This window comes from Catharus ustulatus, chromosome 2, assembly GCF_009819885.2.
Source record: "Catharus ustulatus isolate bCatUst1 chromosome 2, bCatUst1.pri.v2, whole genome shotgun sequence".
Lineage (NCBI taxonomy): Eukaryota > Metazoa > Chordata > Aves > Passeriformes > Turdidae > Catharus > Catharus ustulatus.
In genome coordinates, this window is record NC_046222.1 from 51,703,421 (window position 1) to 51,729,765 (window position 26,345).

At 46.1% G+C, this 26,345-nt stretch overlaps 1 protein-coding gene across 1 annotated transcript in view; it reads right to left on the bottom strand.

Moving 5' to 3' along the window:
- Nucleotides 1-18,934, bottom strand: part of FLT1 (fms related receptor tyrosine kinase 1) — a 108,448-nt gene extending 89,514 nt beyond the window's left edge. The window contains exons 1-3 of the mRNA XM_033051785.1: nt 18,580-18,934; nt 2,218-2,314; nt 1,699-1,919 (exon numbers count right to left, since the gene is read on the bottom strand). Of these exons, the coding sequence (XP_032907676.1) occupies nt 1,699-1,919; nt 2,218-2,314; nt 18,580-18,637 (376 nt within the window). The 5' untranslated portion in view covers nt 18,638-18,934. The remainder of the gene's footprint in view (nt 1-1,698; nt 1,920-2,217; nt 2,315-18,579) is intronic.
- Nucleotides 18,935-26,345: the final 7,411 nt, after the last annotated feature.

Genomic DNA, 26,345 nt, shown 5'->3' on the forward strand with positions numbered 1-26,345 from the left:
GGGAGGAGGAGTTATAAAATCTAGCCATCTCTTCAGCAGTGACATCAAGATTTATGACTGAATGCCCTTGAAAAACCAGCAAAACCAAGACACCTCATCAGCTTCTTTAAATGATTAGAGGAGATGGAAAGATAGGGAATGGTGTGGGACTGTCCAAAAACAATTTCTGCAATGATACATTTCCATCACCATGTGAATTCTGCAGGTTACCTTGGTTCACAATCATCTAATTGAAGGTCCCTTTTAGGTGCAGGTAAGCCACATGCAATTTGGGAAGCAGTGAAGAGTTAGACGACTGGTTGTGTCTCTCATTTATAAAAATTTAGGATCCAGAAGAATTATCTCTTCAGAAAGGTAAGAGGCCAAGAGAATGCAAAGGCATCCCATGTAGCCTAAAGTCAGTTTGGCAGGGAGGTCCTTCTTGTGAGGGATGGAGAGAATTGTGGGTAGGTCTCAGACAGGGATGACATCCAAGGTGGGAGGTTCAAGAAGGTCCTGTGATGGGAAACTTGAAAAAGGCATCCAAGGAAATTGTACATTTCCCTAGGCTGCGGTCTGTTGGTCCCTAAATGAATATCCTATTTTGGCTATTCTTCCATGGATACATCTGCTGTTGAATTTACAAAGAATTATATGAAAAGAGTTGGGTGATGAAAACCCTCTGCATCATGTTTCAGGTGAAGGAAAGTAGGATGAACAGCATGAAATAGCCGATAGTGCTCAATAAAGCAACAACAGTAATGGGGAGAGCTGTCTTATTTTCTATCAGTCTAGTGAGTTGCCCACTTCATTCTGCTTTTTCACAATGCCAGTCTCACCCTTCATATCACAAAGTGAAAACAAAGGCTAATTCACTCTGATGTGAACTCATTAGATGCAGCAGACCCAGAATTTGGAAAACTTCCAGTAGCACGTTCTCTGTAATATGGGCTTTCAAAATCTGTGAGTCCTGAAATATTGCAGTAATCTATTAATTTTACTCTGTAAAAATAAGGGAAAACTAAAGTATTTATTAAATCCCTAAAGTGTCTATAATTTGTTTTTTTATTGTTGTGCCTATTGAATTCAACTCTTCTCAAAACTGTCTGATTAATAGCCTGGAAGGAAACAGGATCAGAAAGAAATTTCTTTTGTAGTCTAACTGACCTAATTCCAGCACTTGCCATACATTACACAATACTTGTTTGCTGAACACAACTCTGTGTTTAATTTGATTCCATTTATTCTAGATTCTTTCAATCTGTGTGACATGGACTACAGAGGACATTTTTTAATACAACTTCACATGCAAATAGTAATTTTCTGCAGCATGAGGCAAGTAAGTGATCTGGACAGACAGCTATAGCATCCTTCAGCTGCCTAGAAATCTCATCACATTCAGTCATGTAGGATATGGTTCCTGATACCCATTTCATATATTCGCTTGTAGTCCACTTCCTTCTGGGCTCCTGTTTACTCTAGGCAAGTGGTTGCATTGGGGTTTTTTGTTGCTTCATTTTCTTTTTCTAACTGATAAAACACTACCATTGGTATCTGCAAGTTCTGAGAAAGCAGATTTTATATATTAATTGGCAAATTAACACTGTGCAAGGCTGAGAATGCCACTCAAAACTCAGCCACAGCTGAACTGCCTTACTTTTCCACTTTACTGTATTGAAGAGCAAGTACCAAGAAGTGTTAAAAAAAACTTAATCTTACCGTTAATAAATACATAGACTGTAGATTCCTTCTTCTTTTTTGCAGGACTTGTTGGGTATTTGCAGCTATAATTTCCAGTGTCACTTGCTTGAGTTCTGCTCAGGGTCAGACTACTGCAGGACTGCTTCCCATTCCTTCCACAGGCATATTTAATTACTTTCAGCCTTTTGCTATCCTTGCTAAGAGTTTCAGGCAAAGACCATGAATGAACCATTTCCCCCCTGCAAACACAGATAAGGAAGCAGAAACAATTATGTTGGGCTGCAATTATATAGCTCCAGTTCCCAAGCTTTCTTTTTTATTATATCAGGCTATTTATGGGGTTCTCTTTTATCTTGTTTTCCAAAAACAACAACAGAAACAACAAAGAACTATTAAACAATTGCCATTGAAGTTCACTCCCCACCTTTCCCCACAGCATAAGGTTTAATTTTTTTTCTAATTCCAGTTACAAAAAAAAGAAAGTGTCAGGTGTATGAAGTCCCTGCCAAAGTATCATAATCCAGCTCAGCTGGTTACCTGCAGGTGAGATTTAAAGTCTGGCCGGCTTGAACAACGTGCTGTATGCCATTTATACTCAGCTCAGGAACTTTTAGTTTTGATCCTGAGCTAGATCCTAGAAAAACAAAGAAAAAAACCAAACATTAACAAAGACAAATAATTCTGCTTCCAGTCCGCTCACATTTATGTTGTTATACTGGAAAGAAGAGGAAAACTGTGCCTCTCTCACCACACATACTCTCTCTCTGCCTTTAAGCAAAGTCCTGTTGCCCTGACTCAGGACTCAAATTACTTTCCAGTAGCATTACCCAGGAAAGAAAACAGAATTGAAAACTATCAGTCAATGACTTTGCTCTCAGATTTTTCACTGAACGTACCATGAAGAAACTTGAGGACCTTGTGGCTTCTCATCTAACCGAGGAAGTGTGCCCCCAAGCACCGCTGGCGGCGTTTCCTCAGGAAACACGGCCATGGCAGCCCCTTCAATGGGAAGGGTAAAAGTCAGCCACTCCCATGGCAAGAGCCACGTACCGACTTCTAAGATACTGAAATCCCCCTCAACCAACTCACTGCAAATCTGGAACTGATGTGGAAGGAGTGAAAGGGCATTAAGGATCTTCCCCTCCTGACTGAAGGTCACAGCACTTTTACCTATGGTCCCTCGCCAGCTGTGGGCATCCTGTCAGTGAAACAGTGTCACAAGGTAGAGCTTTACAGTAAATTTTGAGAACAAGAGCAAACACCTTCCAGACCAGATTTGCTACTTTTTTGAGACAGCAAGTATGTTGTCATGGCCAGACCATTCTGGCACGGGTGAAACCCTTCGTGTCAGTAAAACACAAGGTGGCTTCAGACACTTGAAAACATCCAGGCTTTGTGAAGGCTACATGGAGACATTTTCAAGAAGACCATGAAAAAGCTTCATGGTCATAAAACCAGAAGAACATGAGATCTTCCTCTCATCAAGTTGGGAGGTACTGGCTAGAAAGACATCATGATTTATCTTTGCCCTATAATAAGCTGTGGCCACAAAAGCTTTCATGGCAAGCTGACAGAAGAGCATGCCTTAAGGAAACAGTGCTTGATCCACCCCATTGCCCTTGCACTGACTACAAAATGTCCTAGAAGCTGGGAACATAATGTAAAAATATTTCAAAACAGTTAAAAGTTGAAAACCAGTTGTAGTCTAATTGGAACTCAAGTGTAACTTGTAAAGATTTCAGCGTTGATAGAGAGCAACAGCAACTATCCCAAACCACTTTACCCCAAGAGAAAGTATTTGTCAACATACGGGAGAAGCAGCATCTCATTGTCAAGGGTAATGTAGATTTTTCTTCTAGAACTCAGTCAAATACAGTTTTAGTTTAGCTATTTTAAGTCCTTCCAAAAGGTCCCTGCCACAGCCAAGTACGAACAGCTGTGTGCACCAAACAGTAGAAACACATAACCTTACTTGGGGCTACGTATCATCCATCAGAAACTTCTCCCTCTTTTGTTGAGTAGAGAAGGAACTTTTGGATGCCAGTTCCTGCTGAGATTGGTGACTAAAATTTGGATATATAAACATGTCAAAGTCAGTGGCTGCTCCAAATTCAGGAGCTTTCTTTTTAGCCCTGTATATTTTATTTAAGGTGTGGCTCCAGTAGTTTTCTGATATATTCTGGCATCTGTGCTGATTCAAAACAAGATTTAAAGTGTATATTTGAATATAGATGTAAACAAAATTATAACTCACTTGTACAAGCTGCAAGCAAAGGCATAACAACTTTTCAGAATAAAAAAATTTTGTGGACTGCACCACAAATAACACCATAGATTTGAGTGGTGAGACTTTCCATATATACAGACTTCCCTTGAGATTTGTCTAGACAATCATATTTCTAACTAGAAATTAATAGATTCTGACAGCTGGTAAGAAGGAAGAAAAATGGTACAGCAAATCTTTGAAGAAGTACTTGTTATGTGATATGCATTGCAAACATGCATTTTTCACACCTGGCCTTTAGGGATCTCAGCTCTGAAGGGTTGGTTCCCCCAAAGTGGACTCTGTGCTTTTATAGGATAGTTTCCCATAGATGCTTACAGTCCATGAGTCTTCTCATTCACCATTCTGAAACAATGCCTCTGAGGCTAATCACTGAGAAATTGAGATAAGATGTTATAACAGTCTAGGCAGCTTCTTGGAGAGCAAGCCAGGCACTCTGGTTGAGAGGTTTTGTCAACATCCTCCAACTAAACAATCTGATAGTTTTGTGAAACTCCCACATTCTCTCATTTCATTTGCATTCCTCTTGTCATCCCAGAATTGAAGGGTCAGATGCTCTCCCAAGAAGGCAGAGTTTATATCCAGCTTTATGAATCTCGGTTTTTACTTCGGGGAAAAGTTGACCTCAATCTTCCCTGAACTGCTCCATATTTGAGGCTCTGGAAAAGCTGAAAGGTATGCAACAGTGTTTACAAGCAGTTCAATATGTATGAAAAAAACATCAGTGATGGTCTGCCAGAGGAAACTATTGGGATCAAAGCCCAGTTGCTAGAGCTGCAAGACTCAACCTAGTTACTAGAGAGCAACATGTAGGTTGCTTTCTGTGCAAAACTGGTGGGAAATTGGAAAAATCCATGAGTGACAGGTGTTAACAGAAAGGCAGGAGAGTGAGCCTGCGGTGCCTGGTCGTGCCTGCGGTGCTGAGCGCTTGGCTTTGCTCGGCACTGGCACTGCACCGTGCCCAGGAGAAAAGCCAGTCCTGCAGCACCATGCCCACCTCTGACCCGTGCTGAGACCAGGAGACCAGCCCTGGCAATGTGGGCTGCTGCTGCTTCCTAAGTCTGCCAAAGGTGACCAAGAAACCATCATAAATGCTACAAGGCTTTCTCTTCATAACTTTACAGTGATATAAAGATGTGAAAACCTTAGGATTTATCTTAAATGACACATACAGAAGAAGGGCACCCTGGAAGCCTGTATGTCAGATCTGCCTCAGAATTATTAAAATGAAAGAAAAAACATAACAAAACTGCCTACCTTTTCACCCCATCTTGCAGGCAAAAAAGAAACCCAAATATACTGGATACATACTCAAACTTTTGCCCTTTTACACATTTTACATATATCTAAAAGACAGCACAGTATTTACAAATATTGTGTGTGGGACCTTAAGGAGTGCTTAGTGTTTGCCTAACTCTGCTCCCATTGACAAAAGCCAGCATTTCATCATTGATTTCAAGTATATTTTGGATACTTAACTCCAGTAGTTAATCATAGTAACATTTAAGACTTTGTGTATTTGGCAATAGATACAAGCCTGGTTATATATTCATTTATTTAGTTTTTTACTGAAAAAAAGCTGAGGTCTTATTTCAAGTCAATATTGTTGCTTTTACAAGTAAGGGAGACAATGCTTTTACAAGCAAGATGCTATGTCTTGAAGAAAAATAGCTTTATTTGACATCCTATCTATTCATGGGTCATTAGCTTCCTTACTTTTTTAAATGCTTCAAAACTAATGCAGAGTACAAATGCAATAGAGTTTGACGTGTTTACCAGGAAAGAAAAAGGAAGGAGAATAGCAGGGAAATTCCTACTGTCAATATTTAGAAGCAGATTATGCCTTCTATGTACCTTCTGTGGGCATTTTACTTGACACTGTCTTTTCTGAAGGGTCATGGCTCAACAGGACACATTCACTTATCATTGTGCCTGTCACTAAGCGACCATCAGCAGCCTACCCTCACACTGACCTACATTGAGGGGTGCAACTTCTTTTCATCTGACAACAAGAGAACTAATTAATCCTGATAACTGAGGAATCTCCTCCCACAGGGAAAGGGGTGATTTTTTCGAACACATTTTATTTGCTATGGAAGGCTTGTTAGATACATGTGAAAGCCAGTCAACATGGTTCCTTAATTAATGAGCAAACATTAATTTAGATTGCAAAAGTTAGCCATTCTAAGTAAAGTAAAGGTAGGACAAATTTTTTTTATGAAAGCAGAGAGCAATCTGTCACTTGCAAGGGGGGAAAAAAGCAAGGCTTTCTTCAATTAACTTCTGCCCCTCAAAAAAAGCTGATCCTCTTCTGAATTAAGTAAATAAAAATTTGAATTATCTGATAACCAAAAAACCTTCTGATCCCAAGTCATAAAAAAAGAAAAAAATAAATGAACATGCATATATTTTTCCAATATGATGTGTCCAGTTCTACAGATAAATAAGTAACCATGCACGCATTATGAACCTTCCACTGATTTCTGCTAAATCCTGGTTTCTCTTAAAGATGATAGATTTGCTGAACTCAAAACTGGGACCATGACCTGAGTTAATATTCCCATTCTGATTTTCCCAACTCCTACTTTTAAATATTTTGTCATACACAGAGAGTTTCTGCCACCTTTGACTAAAGAAAGGAAATCCAAAATCTAGCTTTAAGACTTAGTTTAAAAATATTGCAATATTAGAAGTTATTATAAATTTCCTTGAACTTAACATGTTTGATGACTTTCTAGCATCATTTCCATAATTCGGGCTGTGACTGTCTTCCAGCCACTCCTGTTATCCTCAACATGTTGACTAATCTTTTTTTCACCTGCGCAATGAAAAGTTAAGGAGAATGATCAGTTTACCTTTGCAACTTCAGTGTGTACAAAGAATCTGACCTTCTGGGTTTAAAGTGCCATCTGTGAGCAATAAAGCTATCCATCATTAAGTAATTGTTTCACTCACTGTTGGATCTGCACATGTGAAACATAACTGAGCCTTTAAGGGTTTTACCATCGAATATCATTTCCTCCTGATTCAAACATTCAGCAAAAATGTACTTTGTAGAGGACACTCCTGCATTGGAAGGAGAGGGCAGGTTATTTCTTAACAGGGTCTCCACCTCTCTGTGCTGCTTAGAACATCACGCATTCAGCCCAGATGCAGCCCAGGACTTTACTCTTGCATAGGAGCACTTCCCCATGACTCATTCCACTGAAGGGAATGGGAATACCCACATGTACCACTAATAAGCAATTGCAGAATCCAGGTAAAATGTAAAGGAATATGACAGTACCCAGTGGGTTGACCTTTGGTGCATCTCCAGTGAAAATGAGCTGACTCTGACCTGCAGCAGCACCTTAACCAGAACATGGCCACTAGCTAACCTCAAATGGAGTATGTGACTTTACTCCATTTTGTAAGGAAACCTGGAATATCAGGAGTTTTCTTTATTTCAGAGCTATTCTTGAAAAGCTACTGTATTACCATCTCTTTAAAAGGTTCTTCAATCCATTCTGTAAGGAAATATAACTATTTTTTTTTGTCAAACAGTTGTACCTATCCTTAATATTTGCAATTACATCATTACACCAATTCACTCTATTAAAGAAGAAAAAGGTATGTGGCGAGAGAAAAAAAGTCATGGTCAACTCTTAAGAGCCACTAAAAGTTTTAATTCACATCTGACCATATGAAGAAGTCTTGACCAACAGGTCCTTCTGGTTTAGTCAACACTGAGATTCCCTTCAGCATTAATACAGTAGTTTCACGAATACAAGCCGCACAGATTATAAGCCGCACCCCCGGTGCCTCGACAATGTTGCTGTCTTTGTCAATAGATAAGCCGCACCCGGAATATTAGCCGCACTTTCGTTCATAGCGAGAATCCGTGCGCAGCTTTCACAAATTGGCCAATTAGTAACAGGATCGCGGCATAGCGGGCTTTACTGGCTCGGGGCGGGGCCAGGCAGGCTCGGCCCGCTCATGGTTGCCGACGGGGCCAGCCGGGTGGTGCTGCCGCCGCCGCCAGGCTCGCTGGCCCCCCTCTCCCGTCAGCACCGCCCCGCTGCCGCGTTCGCTAGCCCCGCCGGCGGGCTCGCCGACCGCGGCGCGCCGCGTTCGCTAGTCCCGCCGGCGGGCTCGCCGGCCGCGGCATGCCGCGTTCCCTAGCCCCGCCGCCGGGCTCGCTGGCCGCGGCGCGCCGCGTTCCCCAGCCCCGCCGCCGGGCTCGCCGGCCGCGCCGCGTTCCCTAGCCCCGCCGCCGGGCTCGCCGGCCGCGCCGCGTTCCCTAGCCCCGCCGCCGGGCTCGCCGGCCGCGGCGCGCCGCGTTCCCTAGCCCCGCCGCGTTCCCTAGCCCCACCGGCGGGCTCGCCGGCCGCGGTGCGCCGCGTTCCCTAGCCCCGCCGCCGGGCTCGCCGGCCGCGGCGCGCCGCGTTCCCTAGCCCCGCCACCGGGCTCGCCGGCCGCGGCGCGCCGCGTTCCCTAGCCCCGCCGCCGGGCTCGCCGGCCGCGCCGCGTTCCCTAGCCCCGCCGCCGGGCTGCTGCCGCCGCCGCCGGGCTCGCCGGCCACCCCCTCCCGTCTGCACCACCGCCGCGTTTCCTCGCCCTGGCCGGCACTGCAGGCCCCCACACCGCCGGGCTCCCCCACGCTTCTGGTCCCGATTCTGCTGGGCTTCCCCCGCTGCCAGGCAGCCCCACCCGCCGGCCTTCCTGCTTCTGCCATGCTCCCCTGCACTGCTAGCCCCAGTTCTCCCGGGCTCCCCCGCCCTGCTGGCCTGGGCTCTGCCGCCCCCCTGCCCCGCCCTGCTGGCTCAGGCTCTGCCGCCCGCCCCCCACACTGCTGGCCCCGCCTCTGCCAGGCTTTCCCACCTCTGCTGGGGCCGGCCGGGCTCCAGCTTGGCTTGGGGCTGCCGCGGGCTCTCACTTCCGTGTTGGCAGCTTTTAGAATTTTGTTAATGTATTAGCCGCCCCGGAATATTGGCCGCACTTCCGGGTTTCCACCAAAATTTTGGTCAAATTGGTGCGGCTTGTATTCGTGAAATTACTGTACTTGCATTTATAAAGACAGAACTTTTAGGGACAGTTGTCTTAAAATTTGCGTTGTGAATGGAAAAGAAAGCTTTGTTTTCCTGTTGGATGGGTAATGGTCTGGTCTGGTCCTGCCAAAGGACTAGAGGGAGAAGGGGACACCCTGGAAAATGAAGTTTTCTACTTCTCTGAGTGCTGGTGGCTAGGAAGAACTGATGGAAGGAACACTCTTCTATCCCCATGGCATCAGTAGCCCCCATCTCATCTGTCACCTGGGTTTCTGATGCTCAGGTACAGGCAAAGAAGGGAGCACAGCCTGGTTCCTGCTCCCAGGGGTAAAAACACCCTCTCCATTGCCTGTACTTAGAGACAATCTCCAGGAAAGACCTACAGTGCCAAGCCATGAGCCACCCTGAGACTTAAAGTGGTATCTCCAGGTCCTTCAGGCACTAAGTCCTCATTCTCAAGGAAACCTCACAGTCATCTAATTTCACAGCACTTCTCTGAAGTTAATGCAAACTTCAAACCTGAAGCCTGCAGAAGAGAAACTAGGGCAGCTTAACTGTGAGAGGGCAAGGAGGTGTGACTTTGTCCCAAACTGACATTGACAACGGTCCAGATGAGCAAATTCATGATCTGAAGCAGTAAAATGTAACCACTATTTCTACTGAAGCAGAACTTTGCAGGTCAATTAAGAGCCATGGGGATTTACAAGTGTTAGCAAGTACAGGTCCCTGGACTCAGAGATATTTTGTACTTGTTTCCTGTTGGTTTTCTCCTGTGCAGAGAGAGGCACCACGTGTGCTGGTACATTGCTGGCAGACAGAAGCACCCTCAAGGTAGAAGCAGCAGCTCAAGCTGCATCACTCCTTAACAGAGACATCACTTGTACATATCTGTGTGGTGAAACTGAAACTTTCTTCTGAAACTTCTCTCTGAAACTTTCTTCTAACTTTCCTCTCTTTTGCATTTAAGACCCAGAAAACTTATTGGATGTTCTTTACTTACTAAGTACACATAGAGGCACAAAAATTATCCATTTATTGGTTCATCCCGTGGTCCAAAAGAGATATTCCATTCATCTAGTCTGATGTTTTGCAACACATGCCAAGTGATTTCTGGATCAAATGCTTAAGCTTGATCAATCTCAGCTGTAATTTAAGAATTTAAAGTTCCATTAGGACATAACAGTCAGCCACAAAAAAAAAGATGGGTTAGTGGATGGCAAAGCTGGGCTGCTCTATGATTCACACCGTAGCAGAGTCTGAGCAGCATAAGGTTGATAACAGTAGATTAAATGAGTTCTGGGCAGACTAAAAGCCCTGACCATGATTCCATGCTGTGGAATTAAAATCAGTCAGTAAGGAAAATGGATGTGCAACTGCCCAAAACAGGCCTTCATAGGCATAGAAAGGTTTTTGAACAAGTGTGTTCTTCCTTTTTAGTTCTAGATCTCAGAGAAAGTTACAATTTATTTACTCTCTGTATGCATATGCTGTTCCTAGGTGAGTATACACACTGACGTAAGATTAAATGTTATAGAGTCAAAGCAAAACACCCAGTTGCTAAAAATAATGCAATAGTTCTGATGATACTTCATTAACACTTCTGAGCAGTACACACTATCATGTCAATATGGCCATTAGCTGCAAATGTAAACCAATATATATTTCCCCAATAACTGCCAAGCATTTTGCCACTAGTTGCCCTAGCTAGGGCAGGTTGGTTTTGTAGAAGCTTGTGGTAAAGCCTTTATAATAAAGAGCAGGGAGGGGTTGTTCATTCAAAAGTTTAGATGAAAGAAATTAAACAAACTGAGACCTCAGCCAGTTATTTGACATAAATCTCATTCCAGTTACTACCAATTGAAATTATTGACATTATCCCATCATACCTGGGGAACCAAGGCCATGCGGTTGCATGTTCTGTGCCCCACAAGACCCACTTGAAGGCACTTGCTTCACCAGCTCATCAGAAGTTTGTACCTTGTTTGCCCTAAACTCACCAGGTAATTTCCATGCATGAGCATAGGCACGTTTTATAATGCCAAAGAAAAATAAATTTCAATACTTAACACCCAAAAATCTGAGAGAAAAATAATCTTGGTTTCCTGTCGTATCCATCAAGTTTTAATGTCTCCAGAAATATAGGATCTGAAATGAGCATCTGGGCCAATATCTAGCTTGATGAAGGTGCACATTTCATCAGCTATATAAGAAGAAAATATTTACAGAGAAGAAATAAAACCAGACATAACCACATCCTTTCTTTCCCATTGAACACATGGAATTGAAAATAGATGTCCAAATGCAGTCTCTGACACCTCCATCACAAACCCTTGTGGGACCATTTAGGTAAACCACACCCTGAGAGCAAAATACAGTCATATATGTGATGTGTGTTGAGAATAGAAGAGAAATACCACAGTTGTGTCCACCTTTGTCCGGTCTTCACTCCGAAGGAGTAAATGTCCAGCATAAAAATAAAACAAGACAGGTCAGCTGAGGCTGGTAATACCAGAGCTAGGCAATAGCAACACTTCCACAGCCACATCCAGCACAAATCCATATGGTTCTTTACCCCTCCACCTTGACGAGCCTGTCCTGGCCCCTGCATGGAGATCCTGCTCAGGCCATTCAGATGAGAAGTGGCTGTGACTCCTTCACCTGCCCAGCCCAAGGGCTGCCATGCCATCAGCCAGTGGCACTCACTCAGGAGTGTCCTTTCGTGCCCCCACACACGATTCAGCCTGTGCTGCTTACACTGTGTAGAGATCCCCCACCCAGACTATGCCTGGGAGTCGTCAGCTCTACCCACTGTGTCAGCAGCCACAGTGCCTCTGCTCTAATTCCACCATGACAGACCCTAGCACAGAATCATCAGTTCAATATTCTTCAGAAAAGTTAATCCCATTAATAAGTGCAGAGAAAAGTATCAACATGGTATCAAGAAAAAGCAAGTACACTAAAATTGACACAAAACCAATTTAGAATTCCTAGGAATTTAAAGTAAAGGTGTGCATTTTCTTGGCCAAACTAAATTTCTTTGCCAGTTTGATACTCAAAATTTGCAACAGATTACTTGGCAGTACAAATGAAGCAATATAATAGGACTGAATTGGAAGACTTTTCATAAAGACAGACAAACGTCCTACCTGCCAGTAATCTACACAGGCCTGTCAAACTCAACTGGGGCTGTAGTAATCCCTAAGCTGTAAGCACAGAAACAAATTATGAACTATGTAAAAGAAAATGTAAAGGAAAGTTTAAGGAATTGTGTTTTGCTGAAGGGTGCTGGTTATTATTTCCAAAGCTCCATTGTTTCAGTGAACTGCCCTGTAGTGTTCCAAAAAGAAAAGTCAGGAACCAATTTTCCATCTACCCCACCTAAACCTGTAAAGTAGATCTATAAGAAAAGGCCCCGGGTCCAAAACAAGCGGAAGTAAATAATGCAGCAGAACTATTTAAAATAGTGAGGTGGGAAGAACTGGAAGAGTCTGCACAGAGGAGTCCCTTACAATGGCTTAGGAGGAAAACCCACTTTGCTGTTAAATAAGACCTAAAGCACCAAGTCTAAGGAGGTAGATGCATGTGCAGAAATCTTCTGGCAAGATTGCCTATGGCTCAGTTACATTAGGAAATGATAATCATTAATACTTATAGATTAGGATGATTGTCAATTGCAGCACTGCATGGGTCAAAGAAAGGTGCCCCAAACACTTCCAGCACAACAGAACAAGAATGTTCTCTGTATTATACAGTTTAATGTGATTTATTTTGTCTGTGTAATATACACTTGCATAAACATAGACAACTAAATTTTCGTTTCCTTGACCCTCAGTCTCATGGTTTTTTTATGAAATAATACTGGATTTTAGATCATGCTACAAAAAAGAAAGGAAAAATTCCCCTCTTGAGAGTTTTATCAGATAACTGCTTCCTGCAAGGCTTCTTGAACCTTTCCTGAAGATTAGATGTTGGACACCACTAAAGACATGACAAGAAGCTAAAAAAGCCCTTGTCTGATCCAGGATAGCAACTCTCACGCTTCTGTTAACATTAGTCTATGGTGATCCTGATGAGAGGTTTTTCCATAGAGGAATGACAATGGGAACAAAAGGGGTGAATTCCTTCACTCTGTGTCAAGGAAGAATCCCACAGGAAGGACGCTTAAGTGAGCTATGTGAAATTGTGAAATTCCTCTCATGAAATGCCCTCACACTCATCCCTTTTCGCTCCCCACGCACTAAGCAGGGGGTCTGTTCCCAGAGCACAGGCTTCCTGAGAGAACGTCTGAGGAGCAGAGACATCTGCTCACAGGTCCCTGGCTCTCAGGGACCACTGCACCCTGCCTGTTTCACCCTCTTCCAGGCATGGAGTGGAAATAATGGCGCTGCATTGCCACAGCATCTTCGACCCGCTGAAACCCTAGAAGCAGCTGCCTTCTAGCCCCTTGCCCATCCTTCAGCTGCTCCAACAGCAAAGAAAACCTTGTTTCAAGGCCATAGTTCCAAAAGATGGAATACAATTTAAAAAGAAGTTGTATTGCACAAGTGTTTAGTGCCACATACCAGTGACTGCCAGTAAAGCAGCCCCACCACCCAGAAAAGTCATGCCAAGAGAAATCAGCGTCAACAACATCACACTGAATTATGCTCCAAATATGTTACAGGAGTGACTTCACATTGTGGATATGGATTTTGGTAATGAAAAATCAACTGTGATTTGAGGGGAGAGAGAGTAAAATCATCTCACCATGAACATGAACCTTTTGCTTCATCACTAACACAAGACAAACCAAACCCTGAGAAAGATGATTTATGAGTCTATTAACTATTGCACAAACATCTTTAGTGGTCTTGAATACACTGATGCACCACAAGCTAAATCATCCTTCTCTTCATCTTTAGTCAGGTACATCTCCACTCACTGTGCCACACAAAAAACACCCCAAATGCAAACACGACTTAATGCAGAAGAAAAAGTCATCCACATTCCCTGTCCAAATTTCTTCAGGCATCTCAACAGCTCAAGACTTAAATTTCAGACAAAAGTACTTCTGAAATCTATAGTTTCAAATCTCTTTTCCCTCACTGTTGGCTTCTCAATCTGTTAGCACTTTGCTTAGTTCCATCATGAGTTCATTCTGCTGGTCACAAAGGCTCATGCTTGGCTTTGGAGAGAGCACTAACGACTGCATTTTCACTTTTCCAACTCCTGTTTGCAGCATAGTCCTTTCTTTTAAGCATCAGGATTTACGCAGTACTGATCTCCAACCATAGGGGAATGAAACCAAACTTGTGCATCTCATTAAGAGAAAACTGTGTGAGCACCTTCCTGACAATCACTGGACCAATTTTAGGATAAGCAGTTCCCCATGATGCATCAAGAAGTCAGACCATTCCCTTCTGAGGGTGCTTGGGAAAAGTTGCTTCTCAGTTGCAGGAATACTTGCAGTAAGGATGCATCACAAGAGCAAATGGAGAAGAGCCTGGTTCTGTCTGTGGGTAGAATTAACACTCAAATCTATACAGAAATGTTTCTCTACATTCTCACAAATACTGGTAAAGGGGAAAAAGGAGACTACTGGGGGCAGGGATGAGATCTGAAGATGAAGCATGTCATTGGAGGGAGTGGTTTTCTTCTTGGAGGTCTCACACCAACAGAAGACACTTGTGTCCAAGAGCAGAGGTGACTGTGATTGGGCATTTCATGCAAAACCTACTTGCAGCAGTCTTGCTTTCCATTCCCTCTGGACCTGCAGCAGGAAGTCCCAAACCCTGACGCTGAGGGGTTCAAAGGAACAATTTTGCTGCTGAAATCCCACCACAGCCTCTCTGCACACAGACTTCTGCAACACCGAACCTTAGCCCTCATCTGCCAAGCTTCTTCCTTTCCCAATCTCAGTCGGACATGAAAACTTGCAAGTTGATAAACAGTGTGCTGGAAGTTTCCAAGCCACATTAAAGTGTAAGGACTTATCGACCATCCTGCAAATCTGGACAATTTCCTTTTCTCCTATACACCCACACAGTGCGATGGGCTACTGGTTTCAGCCTTTGAAGCATCTGACAAAAAATAGACAGCTTGTTTGTTGTTATTTGGATGTAAAAAAAAATCCCAACACCACCAAAAAAACCTCTCCTCAAAGGCAAATTTTTAGGGTTCTAAATATATTGAGTGCTCCTGGATATGAAGATCTTTACTACACCACAGGCAAAGTCCTGATTTTGTGCAACACAAACTGTAAATCTAGAAGATGCTAGCCCAGCCCAAAGGAGTTGCTCCAGATTTATCCCCGCTGTAAGAGAATGAAATCTAGCTTTGTGCTGAGCACATGGGTGAAACACCTGACTAGTAAAGCATCAGTTAGCTGCGTAGGTGATTTTCTTTGGCTGTCTCAGAAAGATTGATGCCTTAACCCTATATACACATTTAAAAAAAATCTGTTATATAGCTCTGCCTAACTCTACTCCTTTATGTGAATACAGTTTGGAATTTTTTAGGGAGACCCATTTCTTTGAAGGTCTGGAAGAAGTGGGAAAGCCAGTTTTTCTCAAATTTAACTTCAGCCCTAAACCCAAATTGGTCTGTGTCATTACTTCAGCAAGTACTCAAATCAAATTGAAACCTTAACATATGAACAGCACTTTCAAATAAATCAGGTTAGTTATTGAAAGAAATTAACCTCAGCACTGATTAGATTTGACCTGGAATTTCTTCCTTCATTTTTTCCAGCTGGTCGTAAAAGTGAAAAGTCCACTGGGGATTTTGATTCTAGTTCCAGTCCCAACTGAAATAACTGAGATCATGCAGTGTTGTTCACAGGCAGGACTTTAATAGAGTCTATTTATCTTCTAGCTGCAATTGTGAGGTACCACTTCTGTGTGGAAAGCCAGAAACACAGCTGGAAATACAGCTAAACCATCAGTTTATATTTCTGGAAACGTGGCACATTAGCCTTGATCCAGGTTGCAGAGTCTGATGTTTTCGGGGTTTAAACACAGTCCTTCACAATCCCAAATGCTAGTGATTAAAATTACAGTAATACAAAGTTGTGGAATGGGAGATTGAATTTGACACAGCAACCATATTCATGTTGACCATTATGTGTACAGTCTTTAGCAAGTATATGCAATACAATTTGTGGAATAAATAATCATAAGATATAAAGAAAACATACAAGAGTACTATGCAAAACCCAGGAAAAAAGTATTGTTCTTTCCCAAGTTAACCAAGCTATGTGGGTGTACAAGAGAGCTGAAGTGCCCAACACACACATGTCAAATGAATTTAATTTCACTAATCTCATTTTTCAAATAGGGAGTCTCAAAGCTTGTAGGCTGCATGTTGCTTTGGATAATTTTAAATTATTAAGTAGACTTATATGAGCAGAAAGACCTCCTTCTGTCTCCTCCTTGTAGATTCTTTCTGAACCACTGACTATTTCCGAGAATCTCCTCTAGAACCTGTCAGTACATGGAAGCTCACAGGCACCTGCAGAGACTGAATTACCACCGGAGATCAGTGACGGATTGAATTTCATCAAGAGCACTGGAAATGGGAAGTGCTGGGCAGCCTGAGTAAGAAATGTAGGCAGTGAATAAACAGTGAAGGAGGGTGGAATGGGAGGAAGAGCACAGAAAGATGTGTGGTATAAAACATCCCACCACTTCAACAATAATTTTCAAATTCTCCATGCAAACATGACTTTGGAGAGCTCTACCAGTGGCCCAGAAGAATGATCAACCTATTTGAGATGTCCAAACAAAGCTAAGCAAGAATGCTTTTCTAGAAAACAAACAAAAAAACAAGGCAAGAAAGCCAATGAGTGTTAAAACATTTAAATTCTGATTTGAGCACAATCTCTCGTACATGGAGAGGATATAAATTTCCAGCAAAATGGTTGTGCGGGCACTCAGCCAAACTAGAGAAGCAACTTTCCAATGCCTACAGCACCTGAGCTGACCATCGGGATGTTTGTCCCCAGCACCCAGAGCCCCGGGTTGTCCCATAAGCCAGCCAAGCTTTTCCTACTAGGATTGGTCTAGGGTGTACATGAACAGGAAGGTGAACCAGGGTCTTTCTCACAGCCTCTGGCTCTCAGAGTCCACCCTCTCCCTGGGCAGTGGGCTTGCCATGATCTGCACAATGGAAAACCTTTCCGACAGGAAAGAGGAAGCCAGTCCCCTAGCGGAGCTGGTCACTGCAGGAGCCCATGTAGGAGCAGGACGCCGAAGTTCAAACTCAAGCTGTGAAGGAAGCCTGGCAAGGGATCTGAATCCACATTTCCTGTATCCAGGGTGGGTGTCCCATGTCTGTGCCTATTTCATCCCGGGCATAAGAACCTCCTAGGCAGATATAAATAATGTGGGGAAATTAGCACTTTCCTGGGGAAAAGAAAGAGAGAGGGAGAAAAAAAAGTAGAAGAATACCTATATATCTGTATCAAAGCTGATGAATCAGCACTTCCCGAGCAGGAAAACGTTCTCTGGAGCGGCCCCGCCAGCTCTCCTGCCGGGTAGTCTCTGGCAGCGGGACCGCTCCCGTGGGCTCAGCAGCATGGCGCAGACCGAGCCCCCGGCCACTCGCGGGGGACAGCGCGGCCGGGCGGGCTCGCCGCTGACCGCAGGAACGCTGGCCTCGGGGACTGTCCCGTGGAGAGCTCGGTTTTTTGCTTCCCCAGTCGGGGCTTGTTCCCGCTCCTTGCCAGCCCCTTTCTGCCGATCGCCGTCCCCGCGGCGAGCCCTGCGCGGAGGACAGGCTGTGGGACGGCCGGGGCATCCCTGCGGGCATCCCCGCCGGTCAGCCGCCCTGCCGAGGCATGAGCCCACGCGGGACCCGCCTCTGCCCGGCCACCACGCACCCCTGCTCCCAGGTGACCGCCACGCCACGCTGGGACGCGCTGCCCACCACGGCGCTCCGGCCCACGGGGACTCGCTCTTGGCTCAAAGTAAAATAAAACTCAGTTAAGAATATTAAGTCTGCAGTGATCCACCCGCATCGTTGCGGGATACAGGCACCGGAGAGCAGCTCCATCCCACTCTCCAGTGGGACCCGGCAACCAGCCCCGCAGGGAGCGCCACGGGTGCTCCGTCGACCTGCCCGGGCGGGACCTCGATTTTTGCGAGGAAAACGTACACCTTTACTGCTCAGCGGGCAGGGCTGGGACACTTAAAAACAAAGTGAGGAGGAAAGAAGCGTGCCCTGTTGCCAAGACATGGTCTCTTTCCGTGATGCGCCGGTTCGGACAACTCCCGATGATGTACGGCGGTGCCCAGTGGCCGGGAGCGGCCAGGCACCACGGCTCCTCATCGCCGGACCCTGCGGGGAGCTGCTCCCGGGGCACTCTGATGGGAATCCGGAGCACACGGCCGCTCGGGGATGCGGCGTTTCTCCGCTCCCTGGAAAGCAGGGATCACTTCCCCGGCTCTGCCCAGAGGAGACAGGCGAAGGGGAGGCAGGTGCCCGCCGGCTCCAGCCGACAAGCGGGGCACGGGAGGCGCAGCCGACGGGGCACATCAGTGGGGGCCCGTCGCAGAGAGCTCGGCGCAGAACGGGGTCTGACAGGGGCAGCGCGTACCAGCGGTCCCTTACCTGCGAGCAGGAGGGCGGCTCCCAGCAGCACGGTCCCTGAGAGCAGCTGGCGGGGCATGGTCTTGCCTGCGGGAACGCAGGGCTTTTTCCCTGCCGGCGGCGGCGAGGCAGGGGCAGAGGCGCCGGCTGGGCTCCGACGGACACTCCTCGGTCCCGGGCGCTTCCCGAGGTAGCGGAGATAACGGCACAGCGAGGCGCGGAATCCGCATCCAGCAGCCCCCGAATCCTACCCGCCCGCCCGCGCCCAGCCCGGCCCGACCTGCGGAAACGGAGTATCCGCTGCGGGCCGCCCTGCCAGCTTCACCTCCCACGGGCATCAGATACCCGCCAGCCCCAGTCTCGCTGATTTATAACTTCTCCACCCCTCGCCGCGCACCCCTCCACCCCCCCGCCCACATCCTCCGCCGGGAGCACGCCCTCCCCGGGACGCGTCCCCCGCCCGCCCGCCCGCTCGCCCGCCTGTCGGTCGGCGGGCACGGTGTCGCTGCCCCGCGGCTCTCCCGGTGCCGGCCGCCCCCGGCCCCCGGGGATCCCGGCCGTGCCGTCCCGCCGGAGCCCGGCTCCGCGCTGCCTCCCGCCGCAGCGCTGCGGGGCGGGCAGCGGGACTCGGCGCTCGCACACCGCCGGGCTCCCCTGCGCAGGGCGTGCAGCGGATTTGCGATTCCTGGACCGAATGCTGAGCGGTGGGGTCCCGGTCCTGCCGAGCCCCTCTCCGGCTTCGCAGGAAAACCTCGACAGCGCCGCGTCCCGTCACCGGCTGCTGAGCCGGGGACCAGGTCTGGCCGGGGCCGTCATTTACAGCCGCTCCCCGGCGGATGGGCGCGATGCTCGGAGCGCCCCAAAGCGCTGCCCCCGCCCCAGAGGCCCGGGGCTCCGCTCCCCGCCTTCCTTGGGGAGAGGGAGCCGCGGGGCAGATCGCTCTGTGTGGGGCCTGACCCAGACCAGCACGGGTCTCCAGACAGCAGCGCTGAGAGCGTTCAGAGCAGGGAAGCCAGGAAGGGGCAGCACTGGCTAAGGATGCTTAGGGAGTTTGCCTGCCAGCTCCCCTGCTGGCCTTCACTGCCTCTATAACATCCAGGGCAGCGCTGAAAATATATTTCTCCCTCCCTGTGCACATACCTCACGTATCCCATACATATTTTATTTTATGAAACATCAGCAGAGAGCCCATGGCAGCAAAAGTCAAGTCCTGTGTTTCCACTTTTTCCCTGTGTAGCCAGAGAAAGGCCATTGCCTGAGTCAGGTTTCAGTTTGACCCAGTGTGGTCCTTTCTATATTTTTATGCTACGAAATAAGTCACGAGAGTGTCTGCCTGGGGCAGGTAAATGTGATCATGCCCCTCTTACAGAGTAGGAAACGGAGGCGCATAGAGAGGTTAGGCAGCTAGTCCAAGGTCATAGGAAGCTGGTGACAGGAGACACAAATAGAACTCAGACCTCCCGTGTCCCACCAGACCATCCTGTGCAAGAAAAAAAAATAAGAAGTTGATGTTGTTTTTAACTTGGGAACTGTTTAGCTTTAAAGTTTAAAGTCTGTGAGAATATTTCCTGCACGCGTCTGTTCAACTCCTATTCATAAATTACACCCTAAGCTACAAATTTAAGTCTGCGTTTTCCAATCTTCCTGCCCCCAGCTGAGACCTTGAAAATAAAATAGCTATGGATACCTTCCCCCTCAGCTGCTCACACCATGGGGGGAAGAACCCAGAGGTTTCTTTCCCGAGGAGGATGACTCACACGAAGTCACCTCCTCCACTGGAGAGGACAGCAGCTGGGAAAACAGCCATCCAAGGGAGAACAGACCAACAAGAACTAGGACTCAGAGCATCCTGACAGCTTAGACCCCCTAGGAGCAAGGTCCCCCCTAGGGAAGGACCTCAGGGAACAGTTTGTGCCTGCCTTTGGCCAGCCCAGTGCTGAGTCTGAGATGATGGAAACCCAATCACAAGCTCAGCAGCCGTGTCACACCAGTTCCTGCCCACCCTCTTCACACCTCCTACATCGCAGCTGCATTCAGTCATGGCCCTCCAAAGACCACATTTCTTTGGCAAGACATAGCTTCTTCCTTCTCCAGATGTCATTAGCTCCTGATCCACTCAAGTGGCTGAGGACCAGGAAGGCCAAACCTGAAGATCTGCTCCTAATCTCTTTTCACTCTTTCATATGTTAAGGTCAGGGAGAGATGAGATGTGGAGCTTGTAGAATGGAAAGACCCTAGCAGTCAGGTATGAGGAAGAAAGAAGGAGCAAATATTCCCGTAAGACAGAAGGAAGGTACAGTAGGAAGCTTGTGCCTGGAACTGGGCAGTCTAAACACCTAAATTGGAGCATCTGGACAGATGGACAATACATATGTGAAGGAGAGGGCTATGTGCAATGTATTTGACCTTTTTTTTTTTTTTTGTTTTTTTGTGTACTACTATTATGCAATTTGCAACACCCAGTAGGATACAAACTGAAGAGTAGTTCAGGTGCTGTGGCTGGACAAACACTAAGGAGACAGGCATAGATCTGTCCCAGGCAAAAGTTTATCCTGCAGGCAATATGATCTCTTCATACTGGAATCTTAGGCCTTGGTTTGATCCTAAGTAGTGGGTGGCATATGTGGGGCCAAATTTATAATTGGAATTCAACCATTACTCACTGGGACAAACAGCTTTGGTACAAACACATCTCACAGGAGAGCAGGGGATTGTGGAGAATAGAGTGAGTTTCTAGAGCTAGGGGAAAACCCAAGAGAGGCCCAGATGGAACTGGCAGCTTGCACAAGAGAGGCTGACTCAGCCAGGAGCCCTCTGGGGAGCACGAGCATGAATGTGGAGACATCATACTCAGCTGGAAGCTGATTAATGTCCTAGGCTTCAAGCAGGGCAAGAAAGATGACCCGGATAGCCACAGGTCTGCCAGGTTCTGCTGGAGAGCAGGACCACAGACGATGGCAGTGGCAAGTTGAATATAAGTCCGCAGTGTGACTCATATTAGTGTCTCGTGTCAGTGAGTCCTGGCAGCCAGGAGGTCAAACATATCCTGGGGGGCATCAGGGGGGCATCAGGCACAGCATGGCCAGCCAACCAAGGGAGGGGATTGTCCCGCTCTGCTCCGTACTGCTGGGCCTCCCCTCAAGTGCTGTGGGCACTTTAGGGTGACAATACAAGAAGGATACCAAACTATTACAGTATGTCCAGAGGAAAGGGACCAAGATCGTGAATGGCCTCAAGAGCAAGACTTAGGAGGAAAAGCTCAAGTGATTTGTTTGTTCAGCCTAGAGAAGAGGGGAGGCTTCATAGTGTTCTATGGCTTCCTTACAAGGCGAAGAGGAGGGGCAGGAGCTTTTATCTTCTTTCTGGTTGCCAGTAATAGGCCCCATGGGAACGCCACAAAGTTGTGTCAGGGGACGTTTAGGTTGCATATTAGGAAAAGGTTCTTCACCTAGAGAGTGACAGGGCACTGAAATAGCTTCCCCACCACACCAAGCCTGCCAGAGCTCAAGAAGTGTTATAACAAAGCTCTCAGACACATGATGTGATTCTTGGGCTGTCCTGTGAAGGGCCAGGAGTTAGACTTGATGATTCTTGTGGGTCCGTTCCAACTCTGAATATTCTACAACTTTATGTTTCTATGAATAATGGATACGTAACAGTTGTTATGTTCCTTTCAGTTCTGAAATGTGGGAATTTTCATTTTTCTAGCATTTGTTAAAAATACTATTACCAAATACTAGGAAGGAAATTAGCCAAATTTAGCAGCTGAGAGTAAACCCTCTGAAACATATCAGGCAAACATTTTGCAAGACTGATCATCTGCTCAACTTCCAGCACTACAGAAGCTGAAAAAGAGAGAGGAGAAGCAGCCTTCACAGTAGGCATTTGTTTTCAGTGTTCACTTGCAGCCCAGCAGTAGTTTGTATTGTTGAATTTTACTCTGCCCTGAAGGAAGATCAGAGTAAGGCTTTTGCTTGAACAATTCACACGTCTGATGCTAAAATCACCAAGCTGCCATGCAGCAAAAGCACCAACTCTCCCATTTGCATCCATTGGCCATCTCTGGCCAGCAAGACTGAATAGGAAATCTGTTTGAGAAGGTCGGTAATCAAGGCATTCAGACCTCAGGTCCATGTTGAGCAGCAGACTACCATAACAAAGGAACAGTGACATTTCCCTGAGCATATTGGACTTTTCATAGCTGCACACTCAGCCAGGTAACGTCTCTTGCCTACTCTCTGTCTCTTACATGTCTGGCTTCAGGAGTCATATGGAGTGGCAACTCCCCTATGGATATCACTTAGTCAAGTTGCTGGGACACATTTTGAGGTTGTAGTTTCCACTCCCCAGTGAAAATAGGGCACTTTAAACATCCTTGGTTAAGGCTTTAGCCATGTCTTCTGGGAGGAATTGCTTGGACAGTTCCTGTGGACCTGGCAAAAAATAAAAATCCTGGAAAATCTCTTTCACACCAGAAGTTGATACCCTCCCAACGTGACCTGACTCTTTCTAGTCATGGCAACAATTCCTTATTTGCGCCAATGCTCAGAATAGTTCCTTGTGGCACTGGTTCCAATGTTCAGATTACACAAAAGGGTACCACCAGCACCTGCAACAGCAGGTGCCTGCCCACAGAAGAAGACTGCATGGGTTGGAGTTACAGCTGAGGAACTCATGATGTTGTACTCACAGCAGAGAGGTAGACACCTCACAGGAACAGACTAGACCATCTCTGAGATGGTCCCAAGTTCTTGTTGTCAGAAAAGAAGGAAAGATGTCAAAGCAGAGCAGACTGGATCTCCCTCTGAAGATCTTCTGAAGAATCGGCACCTGCCAACTTAAGATGAGCAGATGCTTCTGGGATTGAAAATTTAATCAAAGCAATATTTCAGTTGATCACCTGAAAACATTAAAATTTTTGCAGAACCAGTGTGAAAGGTTCCAATGTTCCCTGTCTACCATACTCCACCCCCATAGCGCCTTGGCAATTCCACTGGCAGAACTGTGTCTGAGGCTTAGAACTATTTCTGGGGTTCAATTTAAAACAGTTTGGTGAACTTACCTAGGATGTAACTTACATGATTTCTATGGAGAGTCCCTTATAACCTGGGTCATTTTACTGGTACAGATTACAGCCAGCACATCCATACAATGGGAGACGCAGTGATCTGTGAGGATTAGAAGAGTATTAGCACTTTCTGTGCTGATCTAGCTATTGGGGGGAATGTAACCTGGAGCAAGAGGTGAGGTGAGGTGAGATGGACTGGTCTACCCAAGACCCTCCTCTGACTTTCTTTTCCTCTCTTTTCAATTAGATGTTTCCAAACACCATTATTTTGACATCCTCTGTCAGGAACAGAGTTCAAGAAGCACTTTATCAAGGAAATCCCATTTACCATCATTATTATTCTTAGTTTTCTCAATAACAGTGACAAGTAGAAGCTAAGACCTCTTCTCTGCACTCCCGGTGTTTGCTGAGACATCAACTTATACCTGCTCTCTGGGCACATGCATAGGTAAATGTGTGCAGAAACATAAATTACAGCTGTGGTGGTGCTTTCCCTCAGCAAGGCTGACCTTTACTCTATGTTGTATAGACTCTTGACTCTGTACCCAGTCAGTGTTTGCGGCAAAGACAATCAAAAGCTGCAGCAAAGAATTAGTTCTTGGAGGAGAACCTCACAGCCCTGCTGGCCATCACTCACTAAAGGGCATGACATCTCAGAGGAGTGATTGTGCCACATCTTCATCCAAATTTCCCACCTGCATCAAACTCAGGTTCATTTCTGAGGGCAGGCAAAGCAGGCAGCTGTCTAACCATAACAAGAAAGTAGAGGCAATGGGAGCACATCATTTCATGCTGCTCATTTTTCTTTATAGTTAGTTAATTGGCATGACCAAATAATTAGGTTACCTGGTATTTTATCAGGAAGTTTGGAATACTTGGGCCTGGAGAGTATCCTTCTCCCTGGATTTGCAGTGGCTGGAGCTCAGCTGATGCAGTACAAGGTCACTGCCTTCACTGGCAGTAGGTGATGTGGAGAAAGCCAGAGGAGAGAGTCTATCCCTCCTGTCCCTTGGGAGCTGCTTTGAAACTGAAGCCATACCACTGATCCCTGCTTATGCTGCACCACAGTTCACACAGCACAGATGCATCTGTGCCCAACCTTGTAACTGTTGTGACCCTACTGGGCAATTACCAGACATGCTCTGACCCTGATCACTGTCTCTGGACCCAGTCCTGACCCAAACTTGCCATTCCACATTCTGGCTCCTAGCTGGTGTAACAACTGCTCTTACCTGCCTGGTTACTGCCCTTGGCTCACCTGAGAATCAGCTGGTCCTCACTGATGTCTGGCACATCCAACACGATTTTGTCTCTGCCCACATCTCTTCTGCTCAGGACCATACAGCAGAAAGCCAGTGATTTTAACCCCCTACTAAAAGCAAAATCTATTACAATGCACATTTTCTTACAAAATACTACACAATTGGTTTTATATGTGCATTCAGCAATATTTTACTGAGCAGGAAAAAAAAAAAAGAGTGAGACCAGATTTTTTTTCCCCTGAATAACACAAGTACAATAGAAGAATGCTAGTAAGCATTTCCACTGTATGCTGGACCCCACTCACATGCACTCACACCTGTGTCAATATGGGAATGACCTACTTTCATCATAGCAGGCTTAGTGTGGTGGTGATGTAGTGCTCTTGGCTTCATCTCCCAGGCATCTGAAATTTAGTTCCCAACCATTTCTTCTTCTCTTTATCCAAGAGGGTATATATATGCCTTTCCTAGAGCCATAAGTGCATGAATGTACCAGGATAAGTGTTTAGGAAGAGTCAAGACCACATGAAAGCATCGACAGCATATCCTCTCTGTGGCACTGGGCCAAGGTCACTGCCTTTCAGTGGGAAAGACAGCCAGAAGGTCAGCAAAAGAACCACAAAACCAAACCAAAACACGTCAAAAAGAGAAAACTACCCAAGAAAATATTTGGCCATAAAAAGAAAACCAAACTTACAATGAAGAGCTCTTTTCCTCTTAAGACCCCAAGCACCAACCCCTAGAGGTTTAGTGTTTTCCTGACCATAACACAAACCAGGCCTCCGTGCTGGGAGCCCATGCAGCTGCTGCTCCAGAGAAGCTGGTGACTCAATGATGTGCACAAATGCCCGTGCCCTGGTTGTTTTGGAACTAATCAGATACAAAATGTGAACAAAAGCAAACAGTTATCTGGCCACAGAAATGGTGTTCACAGGAGTGTCTTGGGAGCTGTACTGGGAAATGTGGGATGCATATAGCACTGTCAAGGTCCTGCAACACCAGAGTAATGCAGATGGCTACACCACATGTGCCTCAAATAGTGTACCAGTGTACTCCATGCTCCACGTGCTGGTTCACTTACACAACCACAAGGAAAGGCATTTCAATAGACAGAGTTCAGGACACAAGTTTGGAGCTCTGGGTCCAGGGCTAAACTGGACTAAATCAGTAGCAATGCAAATCTACTGGACATCTGGAAAGAAAGAACACCGAATACAATGCTTGCCCAGAACCTCACATAGCTGTCCCTAGCTGTAATGTTTGTCCAAAACCATGTCAGAGATATCTCCAGCTCCACCTGCAAGTAGCAAGGATGACATTATACAGTCAAAGACTAAGGAGACCTCCACTGGTACAGTGGGAGTAAAAAGCTTCCTCCAAAATGCGCTAAAATTGTCTTATTCTCTAGTCACAACTGAGATATTCAAGGGAATACTTTTAAGATAGCTCTTTCCCAC